The sequence below is a fragment of the Rattus rattus genome, chromosome 6, assembly GCF_011064425.1.
Source record: "Rattus rattus isolate New Zealand chromosome 6, Rrattus_CSIRO_v1, whole genome shotgun sequence".
Taxonomy (NCBI): domain Eukaryota; kingdom Metazoa; phylum Chordata; class Mammalia; order Rodentia; family Muridae; genus Rattus; species Rattus rattus.
The window spans coordinates 58,607,133-58,619,132 of record NC_046159.1 but is presented as its reverse complement, the minus strand read 5'-3'; the positions used below and the strand labels follow the sequence as shown (position 1 = coordinate 58,619,132).

The window sequence follows — 12,000 nt, the reverse complement described above, 5'->3', positions numbered from 1 at the left end:
CTTCTCCACACTGGCCACATTTCAAGTGCTTGGTGGATGTGTGGTTGTGAGCCGGCAGACATGGAGCCTGGCCTTCACTGCAGGCAGCACCAGTGGCCACGCTGCAGTAGGCAGCTAGATCAAAACAGAGCACAGTGAAAGCAGCTGACGTCCACACAGGTACCTGGAGCTCACTAGTAGGCATCTCTTTAACTGTAGCCATTAAACGGGTATCTACAGAGAGCATGACTAACACCCGTGGTGCACACTCTACTTCCCCTCCTACACTGTGTGCATGACAGAAGGTAACAGCGTCCTGCTGGGTGTCTAATGTCTCCTGTGATGGTATAGAAAACCTGAAATGGAAGACTTTTACCAAACAAAATGGTGCATGTTTTGGAATGGATAATCTCAGGCTGAGATTTTTATGGTGAAAGCATCGGACCCTGAATCAAGGCCATTCTAGCTGACCACCACCTGCAGTTGCTGTAAGGGTTGGGGTTCAGCTCCACTTCCCTCGAACCACCAGCATCCGAATCTGCCCTCCCAGTGGTCCAGCTTGTCACCTCCCTGCCAGCCACTCTGATCCTGCACTGAACAGTTTATACACATTGTCTTCTGTGACACTTTGACTGGATGCCATCTCAGAATGGAGCCTGCAACTCTACAAAATAGCCATTGGAGGGCGCACGTGAGAGTGAAAAGCCAGAAAAGGGGTTTGGAAAACGGTCCCTATGCATCTCTCTGTTCCTTTTCCTAAATGCTTCAGTGAGAACCTGTAGGAGACCAGTGCCTAAAAGGCAGTGCCTTATATGCCAAACACAGCTGACAGTTACGTTCTCGCGGGCTTCCTTGTACTTTGGAGTCAAGCCCTGCCGCTACACTTGTAAGCCGTGTGATCTTGCAGGGTAGCTAGCTTCCCTGGGCCTGCATTTCTTTCTCTGTACACCTGAGACATTCCTGAGGTATCAGTGAGGATGAAATGAGGACAGAGCAAACTCCCAGTTACCACGAGTTTCTCGTGTGAGCATTCTAAGAACATGGTAGCTACCGGCAAGGAGCGGCATAACGGGCAGCTGGATGGAGAAGGCGCTCTGCTTCCAGGCGGCGCCTTCCTGCCTCTGGTCCCTTTCCTCTTCTGTCTGATACTTCTTCATTTTCTTTGGGTTTTTCTTCTTTACTTCTACCTCTTTGCCTTTAACTTTGGAACCAAATGAAACACATGTTAAGAAGGGATTTACCGTGCTTTGATGTGTGCATTTAAGTATGCGATCGAGATCGAGAAGGTTCCAGAAGCTCCTAGAAACCGGGGTGTTAGAAGCAATTTTATAAGTAGCAGTTTCTCCTTTATCCTAGCTAGCTCCCAAATAAATGAAACAGTGACGACAGGTTTATTTAATAGGCTTTATAGTACAATAACTGGACAGTTATTCATCTATTCTAGTCCTCTAAACTAATCTGGCTACCTCCCAGCCCGAATCCCCAAGATACTTGCACATTAGTATAGACCTGGCTTTCTCTGCTCCAGGCGTTTTGCCTTGGTGTCTCCCCGACCTTCTCCTCTGAGGCTTAAATATATTTACAAATCCCTTGGCCAAATGCTTTGGATCATTTGTTTACTAGCTCATAACTTAACCACTGTTATTCTATTCTAAGTTCTACCACATGGCTGGTTACCTGGTCCTCAATTACATGTGACCATCTTCCTCTGTGTCTGGGGCCAACTCCTCTTTCCTGTCCCACTTTCTGCCAGAATCCTCTCTCGGTACCGGAACTCCCACCTCCCTATTTCCTGCCTACACTATTAGGCCAACAGCATTTTTATTGACAGGTGATTCTTCCATACAGTACAAGAGATTCTTTCTACTCTAGGGGTTATCTTTTCTACTGCTGTCTCTTCCTAATACCAGAGGGTTAACTGGACTTAGGTGACAAGTGATTGTCAGCTCTAAGTAGGTATATGGCGAAAGTGCCCCAACCCCTTTGAGACTGAAGTCACCATGACGATGACACTGTACTGTGTTCCAATGACTTAAGTCACTCAGTCATGGTGCAGTGCTGAGCTTGGGCTATGGGGCTGAGCTAAATCCCAAACCCCGCTCCACCTTCCTACAGGGGGAGGGTAGTGCAGGACGAGCCTTTTAACCTGAGATACCTCTAATGACAGAAGGGTGTTGGGGAAAGTACAACGCTCAGCTCGGTCAGGCATGATGGCACACACATTCAACCCTAGTCCTCGGGAGGCAGAGACAGGTAGATTCACAGCGGTGAACTCAAGGCCAACCAGGGCTACATAATAAAGACCTTGCCTTTTTTTTAAAAGAAGGGGGGGGGGGCGCTTGCCTTGATCCCAGGCAACAGTGTGAGCTGCTTGCTTGAGGAGCATGAAGGCCAGTGAGTGAAATTGCTTACAAAGTCCAGGGTCAGGTCCACACGTGGGAGAGCTGATTAGAGCACAGGTCGTTCTGGCAAGCTACAGAACGACCATGTTAAGCAAATGAATTGCAGGGCTATCCCAACCTTATCCTGTCTTTGAAATGAACTCCGGAATAGACTTCAGAATCGCCAAACAGACGTCCCGTGCCTGCACGGGGTCATGTAAGGAAGTGTTTTCTCAGGTGTTAAGCAGAGTATGAACTAGGAAGAGGCAGTGAAATGTGACATACAAAGCAAGACACCTCAGGGGAACTCAAAGGATGCCATACCCCTCTCTGGGAGGGTCATCCCCCACTAGCGTCCATGATTAGCAGATGTTGTGAGGCAGACCCTGTACTGTTGGAACCACAGAAGCCTCTGCAGTCCTGTGCAGACTCACAGAAGCCGAGGTTGTAGAGCCAGTGTGGCTGAGCACTGGAAGTCGGCCAAAGGGAGACTCTCGATGCCAATCACTGGGGAGCCTACACAAGAACCCCCAAAACCAGCCGCAGGCAACTGTCTTACCCAGGAGTCCTCCAAGCAATGGGAACACAATGTTCCTGGTGTCAGGGGCAGAAAGCCATAGGGACATTCAAGTGTCCTCTGACAGGATGGGATGAAGGACAGTGGTCTACCCTCAGACTGCTATGCAAACAGAATAAAGGTAGGATCCTTACATGTGTAGACATGAGTAAACCTCAGAAATGAAGCTGAGCCCAAAAGCGGGAGGCATTGAACAATCTCCATACATCACAGGAATAAAAACCAGTATGTCATTTGAACGCGGGAGAATGAATGGGTTGGAGGAAGGACAAGAAAGGTGTGTCCCTCAAAGAGCAGGATGCCCTGAGCACTTCTACTGCATCTGTTGTTATCTTTTGTTCCCCAGGAGATGGCTCTGTGGGTGAAGGACTGCCCCACATGCACGTGGACCTCAGTTCAGATCTGCAGAACTCACATAAAGCCAGACACAGTAGCACATATGGTTCAGATGCTCCCAGGGAGAGATGGCAAGCAGAGACAAGAGAATCCTCAGAGGCCACAGAGCCTGGTGTATGTAGCCACAAAGAAAAAGAGAGACCCTGACTCAAACAAAGTGGAAGGCAAGGACCAACATCCAGGGTCTTCTGACCTTGAAATGTACACTATGCCATTCATGGAACCACATGCTCATGCATGCACATGAGCACACACACACACACACACACACACACACACACACATACACACACACACACACACACACACACACACACACACACATACACACACACACACACACACACACACACACACACACACACACACACACACACACACACACACATACACACACACACACACACACACACACACACACACATACACACACACACACACACACACACATACACACACACACACACACACACACACACACACATACACACACACATACACACACACACATACACACACATGCACACACATACACACACATGCACACACATACACACACACACATACACCATACACATACACACACACATATATACACACACATACACACACACATACACATATACACATACACAAAGGAATAAAAAAGGAAGTGGGGAAATATGGTAAAATATTAAATCCTAAATTATGACTATGTAGGTGTTATATTTTCTGTGAATTTTCTGTCTCTTTCAAAATAAAAGGAATGGTTGGGAAACCCTCACTAAAATACTAAAAACACATTTTCTAGAAACAAGAACCTTCTGGAAGACCTAATAGGTCTTCCAAATGTGAGTGTGGTGACCATGCCTAGAGTCTCCAAAGAACCTTATGCGGTTGTGCCTCCAGCACCCCAGCAGGAGCTGGACTCAGGGACCAACAGCTGACTGGTGGCTGAGGAAGCAGCAGCAGCAGCACTAAGGTGAGGCAGCCTGTCACAGGGAGCTTCGCCTCTCAGTAGATACCCACTTCTTCAATACCCACTGCTTTTTATGGTGAGAAGATGCAGGCTAAGAATGAGCAGGTAAGGTCGGCTGGTGTCTTAGATTTCTATTACTACAGTAAAGCAAGTGACCAAGGGCACTTGGGGAGGAAAGGGGTTATTTACAGAGCACAGCCCATCATCAGGAGAAGCCGAAGCAAGGCTGGAGAGAACCTGGAGGCGTGAGCAGAGGCCACTGAGAACTGATTGCTTTCCTGGCTAGCCCAGCCTGCTTTCAGCCCAGGAGTGGCACCACCCGCAGGAGGCTGGGCCCTCCCACATAGATCATTAGTCAAGCAAATGCCACACAGACCTGCCTGCAGGCAAGCTGAAGGAGGCAATTTCCAAGTTGAGTTGAGGGTCCTCTTCCCAGATGGCTCTAGCCTGTGTCAAGCTGATGACAAGAAAAGAAGGAGGGGGAGGGAGGGAGGAAATCTCAACCAGGACAAGTGTAACCAGATAGTCTCTGAGGGGCCAGCTCCCAAATAATGACACAGAGACCTTTATTAATTATGGAAGCTTTAGGCCTTAGCTCGCTTGTCCCCATATAACTTAAATTAGCCCATTTATACTAATCTCTGTTTTCCCACGTGGCTCCTCTCCTCAGTTTCAGTTTCACACATCCAGTGTCTGACTTTCTCAGAGTCCTCTCTCCCTGGAAGTCCCACCTTTCCTCTCCTACCTCAGCTATTGGCTGGTCAGCTCTTTATTAAGCCAACAAGAAGGTGATGGAGGGCATGTTTACAAAATATGGCACAGCCTTATGAATAACAATACCAAAGTCAGCATTTGAATAATAAAAACACCACCTTTACCTGGTGTGTGAAAAGATTCCCCACCCTATGCCTGACACGTGGCTTCCTGTGATTCCTGTTGCTCTGCAGGCTAAGATGTCATGCTTTGTTTGAGACAGTCCTGTGACATACAATGCTATGCCTTCACCTCCCCAAGATGCAGACCATCCCTTGTCTACCATGGAGAGCCTTTCCATGACCCCCAACAGCCCTGAACCTACCCCCAACACAGCACTGCCATGCAGAGTTACAGCTTTTTATTAGAGAGCTTAGCTCTAGTGAGTAGACATGTTCATGTCTGCATGTGTGCAACTCATGGACCGGGAATCCAAAACTACTGTTGGAATGGAAAGGAACGAAATTCTGTGGGTGAGTGGGTGGACAGATAGGTGGACAGATGAACAAACAGTCAACTGGATAGCTAGATGGATGAGTAGGTTGGTGGGTAGATGGACAGACAAATGGGTTGATGGACAAGTGAACATATGTATAGGACCGTATAGTATCTCATTTAATCCAATACCCAATGATCTTATTGACGTGCCTTAAATTTAAATATTTCATAACTTTTCAAGTCTAGTTATGTCAGAAAAGCACAAATCCCGTCTTGACTCACTTTGAGACTTTTGTTTTTCCATCATGTTGGTTAAGCTGCTCAACGATGGCTTCTCAATGAGTTCCTTGATCTCCGTCATGGTTGCTCCACTCAGAGAAATGGGTGCCTTCATAGTGGTCCGTCTAGAAAATCCTCACAGAGAGGCATCCGTAAGAAGGAAACATACAGGTATCATATCTTGAGAGTCTACTCACTGGTCTGTCCCTACTTCTTAACGCCACATACATGGGAATGGCCTAGGGCTTTTGTCAGACTTGGATGATGCCTCGGAAGTCTGGTGCAGCCTGAGACTCCTTAAATCTGCCAGTCTTTCCAGCAATAGTGATACGGTGGGCCACATTTGCACAATGAAGGTTCAAACCAAATGGAAAACATGAAAAAAATACATCCCTAAAGTAGCTAAAACCATCATTCCTCTAAGAACCCACAAGACTTATCCACAACATTTCCAGGAGCTGATTATCTCCACTAAAGTCTATAAAGAAGGGTGCCTGTTAAGTAAAAAACAATGCAAATTCAATTAAAAGCAAGTCAACATTGTTAGCTAGGCATGCCTACATGCACACTCGGGAGGATTCCCCAGGAGAACGGCTTGAGCTTGGAAGCCTAAGCTGAGAGGAAACCTGCAGCATGGGCTCTTGGCTCTCCTCAACCTGCCCCAGGCCCACAACTGCCTTTCCATTCTCCACCCCTGCTTCTCCAGAACCCACCTGGCTATCTGAGTTCTGGAGCTGTGACTTTCTGGAAGTCCTCACCGAGGCGCCACAAGCTGAGGCTGAGGGCTGGAACGTTGGCTACCCACAAATTCCAGCTTCCTGACTTTGTGAAACTCACTGAAAGCACTCGGTGCCTTGTGCCTATACTGGAACTTGATAGTCAAACCACCTAGTGTTGCAGATCAGTCAAGGTATATAAACACTTCCTGCAGACATCCGGCGCCTCCTGCATCCCGCAAAAAGCGGGTGCCTTGTGTACCCCAAAGCACCATCTCCCTTTCCTTCCCTGATCTTTCCTTTTTCCTTGTTTATCTCAGCTCCACCTTAACCAGCTCCACCTTAACCAAGACCAGCAAAAAAGTGTTCAAAGACTCAGAGTGGGACCAGTGGGGGGTGGGGGACTCACTCTGACGCACGCCATGTAAGTAGCTAGTCCTTACCTAGATGAAGACTCCTCCATCTTCAGTAACTTCTCACACTCCTCATTCTTAGAAAGGGTTTCGGGTTCTGCTTAGTGAGAACCAAATGTTACCAGGAGTCTGCAAGTTTCACCCAGAGCTAGCTCAGAGTGTTATCCCTGCCCATCTCAGTGACGTATCTCCCAGCAAAGGCCTAATACAACAGCATTGTTCAGAAAGAAGGGCTTGTTCGTGAATGAAACATACACGCCAGATTCACTCCAAGTATTGAGCAAATAAAGGCCAGCAGAACCCTACCAGTTAAGGAGGAGGGGGGTCTGCTCTGTGTGAAAAGTATCTGCTTCAGTCCTGCTTACAGATATGTTGTAGAATGTTGAAAGCACTCTGAGAGTCTCCAGTTCCCAACTATAGGGAACAGTTAGCCAAATTACAGTCCTATTGGATGAAATACTACATAATACTTGATAGCCACCACTAACAAAGTTTACAGATAGCTCTTAAGGACATAGGAGATGCTCGTGACGATATACAAACCCTCTCAGAGGACAGCAGCACTGTGTGTATCTTGGGTAAACCCGCATGCAAAAAACAAAAACAAAATGAATCCTAGAACAAAACCAGAGAAATCTGATGTCACGGGGCAACCAACATGTCTCCCAACTGCATTTGGTGATGACTTTCTCGCTGTCTGCTGCTTTTCTATAGAGGCTGGGTTTTCTTTTAAAATTAACTTCCAAAGCTCAAAAATGTTTTATCTGTGGGGCGTGTGTGTGTGTGTGTGTGTGTGTGTGTGTGTGTGTGTGTTTGTAAGTCGTGGAACAACTATCCATTAAATCTGCCATGTGCTGGTTCACAGTTGCGGTTCCAACATTCAGGAGGCTATGGCAGGAGGGTTATTTCAAATTCGAGGCCAGGCCAGCCTGGCCAACTGTCCTTTGTAGTGAGTTCTAGGCCAGCCAGGCCTACTTAGGGAGATCCTGGCTCAAACAGGGGATGGAGATGAAAGAGAAGGAAGAGAAGAGGATGGGAGAACAGGGCAAGTCGAGGAAGAAGAATCCCAATCAAGGCGCCCAGGGGCAGAGGAGCAATGACCAGATGGCGCAGGACGCTACGGGTGCAGACTGAGCTGGTCTTTTGGCTCAGTGCTGAGCTCAGGGGTTCACAGCCCTCACTCCTCACCTTGTGGAAATTTAGAGTGTTTTTCTGCCTTTTCTTGGTCACCTGGTACATTCTCCTCTTTCGACTCTTCAGGGACAATGTTGACTTTGCCATCGACAATTACAGACAGCCTCTTCTGACTCAAAACCAAATTTTTCACTTCCTCTGGAATGAGAAAATGGATCAGTCAATATGCCTAGTGGACACCTGCCACACCCAGTCTTCTGACACCTCCCAAGGACATACAGCAGAAGACGACACTGCCACCATGTACTAGGACAGCTGGTTACACATCTGTTAGGGCCAGGTGCTTGTACTTGTACCTAAGCACCTGTATGTGCCACGCCACTGGGTCTCTCTGCATCTCTGCAAGGGCAGAGTTACCCTCTACATGGAGCATCTGATACTGATGGGTAACTCTTCTACATTACAACCCTTAGAACAGTGATTCTCTTTTTTCAATGTTTTAGTCTCCGACAGTACATATGGTTCATTTTCTTTGATACAGGGGCTTTTTCTTTCTTTTTTTATTTTTTTTTCTTTTCTCTTTTTTTCGGAGCTGGGGACCGAACCCAGGGCCTTGCGCTTGCTAGGCAAACGCTCTACCACTGAGCTAAATCCCCAACCCCAGAACAGTGATTCTCAACCCGTGGGTTGCAACCCGTTTGGGGCCACATATCAGATATTTACATCATGATTCATAACTAGCAAAATTACAGTTATGCAGTAATGATGAAATAATTTTATGGTTGGGGGTCACCACAACCCGAGGAACTGTATTAAAAGATTAGGAAGGTTGAGAACCACTACCCTAGAAGAACCAGGCCCACAAGTACTCCTTTTTTCCTGTACCCCCATGCCAGTCTCTCTCTCAGCATGGAGCCTCCCACACATGACAGCATTAAGCATTCCATGAATATATGGAGAAAGTGAAGACCATGGAAACCTTAAGAAAGAGGTGGGGGGTTGGGGGAAGAAGTTAAATTTGATTCATGGTTGAAGAGCAGATAAATTTTTTTGGAGAAAACAATAGACTGAGAATCCCCCAAGAAGTAGCCAGCTGAAAGAAAGCAGCCCTGTCAGGAGCTCAGTATCCTAGTGGGTGCTTCAGCCAGAACGGAACTGAGGGAGGAAGTTCTAAAAGGCCTTCAGTGAAGCACCAGAATCAATGGAGAAACAGGGCCTGGGTAGCAAGAGAGAGGAGACAGGGGTGGGGAGAAAGATGCTGAGAGAAACTGAGGCAGACGGCCACAGGACAAAGCTCTGGAAACTTTAGTCAAGTGGGAAGAGCAAGCAGGTGCTGGGAGAGGAAGGTCAAGAACAGAGAGCACAGGAGAAGCCACCATAGCATCTGTGCGGTACAGGAATGATGCCATGGTTATCCAACACTCAGCAGCCATGGAGCAGAGCATGAGGGGCACACAGGCTTGCTCTGCTGCACATACCCCATTCAGACAACTAGCACAGGCCTCTAGCACATGGCCTGCAAAACAAGCATCCTTCCTTCTGCCATACTGAGTCCTCTTGGGGCACCTAGGAAATGGGGTGTCTATGAGTTATCATCAAGTGACAAAAGACAGACCCACAGAAAGGTATTAATGACCATCTCTGGACCAGACACTGTGGCTTTAGTTTTTCCTCCTTTTTCCTAGGCATTTCTTAATGGTTTTTATTAGTGAATACACACTGTTCCTTTAATAGGAAGAATATATTTAAAATACGAGTCAGAGACACTAAGCTTGGGACAGAGCTTAAGAAGACGCTGTTGCCATGGCTCCCTCCCTTGCGGGGCCCAGACCTCCTCCTCTGGCCCACTGGATGCCAGGGCCCTTTCACCAGGCAGAGCAGAAGCCACTGCCCCAATACCTACTCTAATGGCAGGCAGGTACGCACCAGAAATTCAGGCCCCAGCCAGGACCTGAATACACAGAAGACATCTGCAGGTGTCTTTCCTTTGGTCTGAGTGACAAGTTAGGTATTGGTCCCATTTTCTCCCATAGGAACTCTCTGATTACTAGTTTAGATTTAAATCAGTGGTCCCCAGTGAGCAATGACTTGAACCGCTAAAGACATCTTGCAATACATGAAGAAATTCTTGAGCCTAGGATGCTGCTAATCTTATCCTCAGGAAAACCCACAACCAGAAACCACCTGGCCCAAAATATCATCGATGCTCAGAGTACCAAGGTGTTGGTAGCCGCCCGTAACAGCTGTTGTCTGTTAGTAGCCGCCCGTACCGCGCCCAACGTGGGTCCGATTTCCTGTGAGTGAGTCAACAGGGCACAGCTATTGTCCACCCCGAAGGACGCAGTGCGCATGAGCCAAGCACGTCACAGCCCGCTCTCGGGGCATGCAAATTGGGCATTGGGGCTTGCACCAATCGGGTAGCGACACAAGTCTCCTAAGCATATATAAGCAGTGCCTTTTCCTCCCTCGGGGTCCCTGTTCAAGAGAGCTGTACAATAAAGGCTTGTTCGCAGAAGAATCCTGTTGCCGCGAGTTGTTCTTACTGGCGAGACGTTGGGCGCGTGACACCAAGGGAAAACTACAAAATATCATCGATGCTCAGAGTACCAAGGGAAAACTACAAGCAGGCCTGAGGTGTGAAAACGGCCCTCGAGAAGGCAACCTGGGAAGCTAACACTCCCCCAAGGTTTCCCAGGCACAGGGAGCTGGTGTGTGGCTCTGCCCCTCTCACTTCTGTACAAGGGTGGTCTCAGCTCACTGCAAGGTTGGGTGACTACACTTACCTGAAAGCCAAGAACAACGAGAGCACGTATCCCACAGATTCTGTCTCTAAGCATCAGAAAGAGTTTCTGGATTCGCACCCAGCGTCCGCTCCTTAGCTGCACTTCATTCTAGTTTTTAAGCTCTCCGTGAACAATACCCTCTCTCCTGCTGCATGAGTCTGAAGAAGCCACTCTCGTCATCTCCGTGCTAGTGGAGTGGCTACTAATTTCTCTTTTTTACAGATGAGAGGAATGTTTAAGAACACACATTCCGCATCCAGGATAAGAAGGGGATAGGACTAGATGGCTGTGACATCATATCATGAGTCTCCCTATCCTTCCCTCCTTCCTGCTTCAGGGAAGTTCAGAAGAATCTCATACTGGTATACTCACACAAGTGAAAGTCTTTGTTGTTAGGGACAGCCCTGTAATCCCAGCACTAAGGAGACTGAGGCAGAAGGGTCAAAAGTTCCAGGACAGCCTGGATGACTTAGTGAGATCTTGTCTCAAATTAAACTTGGAAGAGAGGTACACAAAAGGTTGGTGGGAGCTCAAGAAGTAAAGGGTTGTCTAATATGTACAAGACCTTGGATTCCATTCCCACCACCATCACCATCACCACCACCACTACCACCACAATGACAACAAAAAACCCCTGAATGGGCTACATATGAATGTTAGCATGTTGACCTGAAAGAGGAAGGATTGTGTTTAAGCATACATGTTTGGGGGTAAGGGTACATGCAGAGTCCAGAGGCTGAAGTTGACTACCTTCCTCAGTCACTCTCTCCCTTAGGTTTTGAAACAAACTTTCACTAAACCTAAAGCCCACCATTTTGGCTAGACTGGTGGTCTCAAGTTCCAGAGAACACTTATCTCTATCTCCCGCAAACCACAGCTACAGATTCGTGTCAACACCCACATCTTTTCACATGAGTTTTGGAAGGTCAGATCTGGGTCCTCAGACTTGCATTGCAGGCATTGCCAACTGAGCCATCGTCCCAGTCAGAGGAGGTATGACAGTCTGTTTCTTTTTCTAGTACTAGAGAAGAAACTCAGACATGCAACACTTGCCCGTTACCACTGAGCTGTACACAAGGCAAACCTTTCTTTTTTTTCTTGGTATCCCTGAGTAAACACACACTATCAGCCTGGGGAGACAACCCAGTGTCAGTAACTTATGTCAGAGCTGCTCTGTACCAAAAGGTCACCAA

General features: G+C 47.6%; 2 protein-coding genes across 2 annotated transcripts in view; both read right to left on the bottom strand.

Annotated features, from left to right (window-relative positions):
• Positions 1-6,983, bottom strand: part of LOC116903537 (uncharacterized protein FLJ43738-like) — a 36,327-nt gene extending 29,344 nt beyond the window's left edge. Inside the window, 3 exon segments of the mRNA XM_032906151.1 lie at positions 1,031-1,180; positions 5,765-5,886; positions 6,921-6,983. Coding sequence (XP_032762042.1) covers positions 1,031-1,180; positions 5,765-5,886; positions 6,921-6,940 — 292 coding nt within the window. The 5' untranslated portion in view covers positions 6,941-6,983.
• Positions 6,984-8,067: 1,084 nt separating this feature from the next.
• Positions 8,068-12,000, bottom strand: part of LOC116904311 (uncharacterized protein KIAA1257-like) — a 14,617-nt gene continuing 10,684 nt past the window's right edge. The window contains exon 5 of the mRNA XM_032907226.1: positions 8,068-8,220. Within this exon, the coding sequence (XP_032763117.1) occupies positions 8,068-8,220 (153 nt within the window). The remainder of the gene's footprint in view (positions 8,221-12,000) is intronic.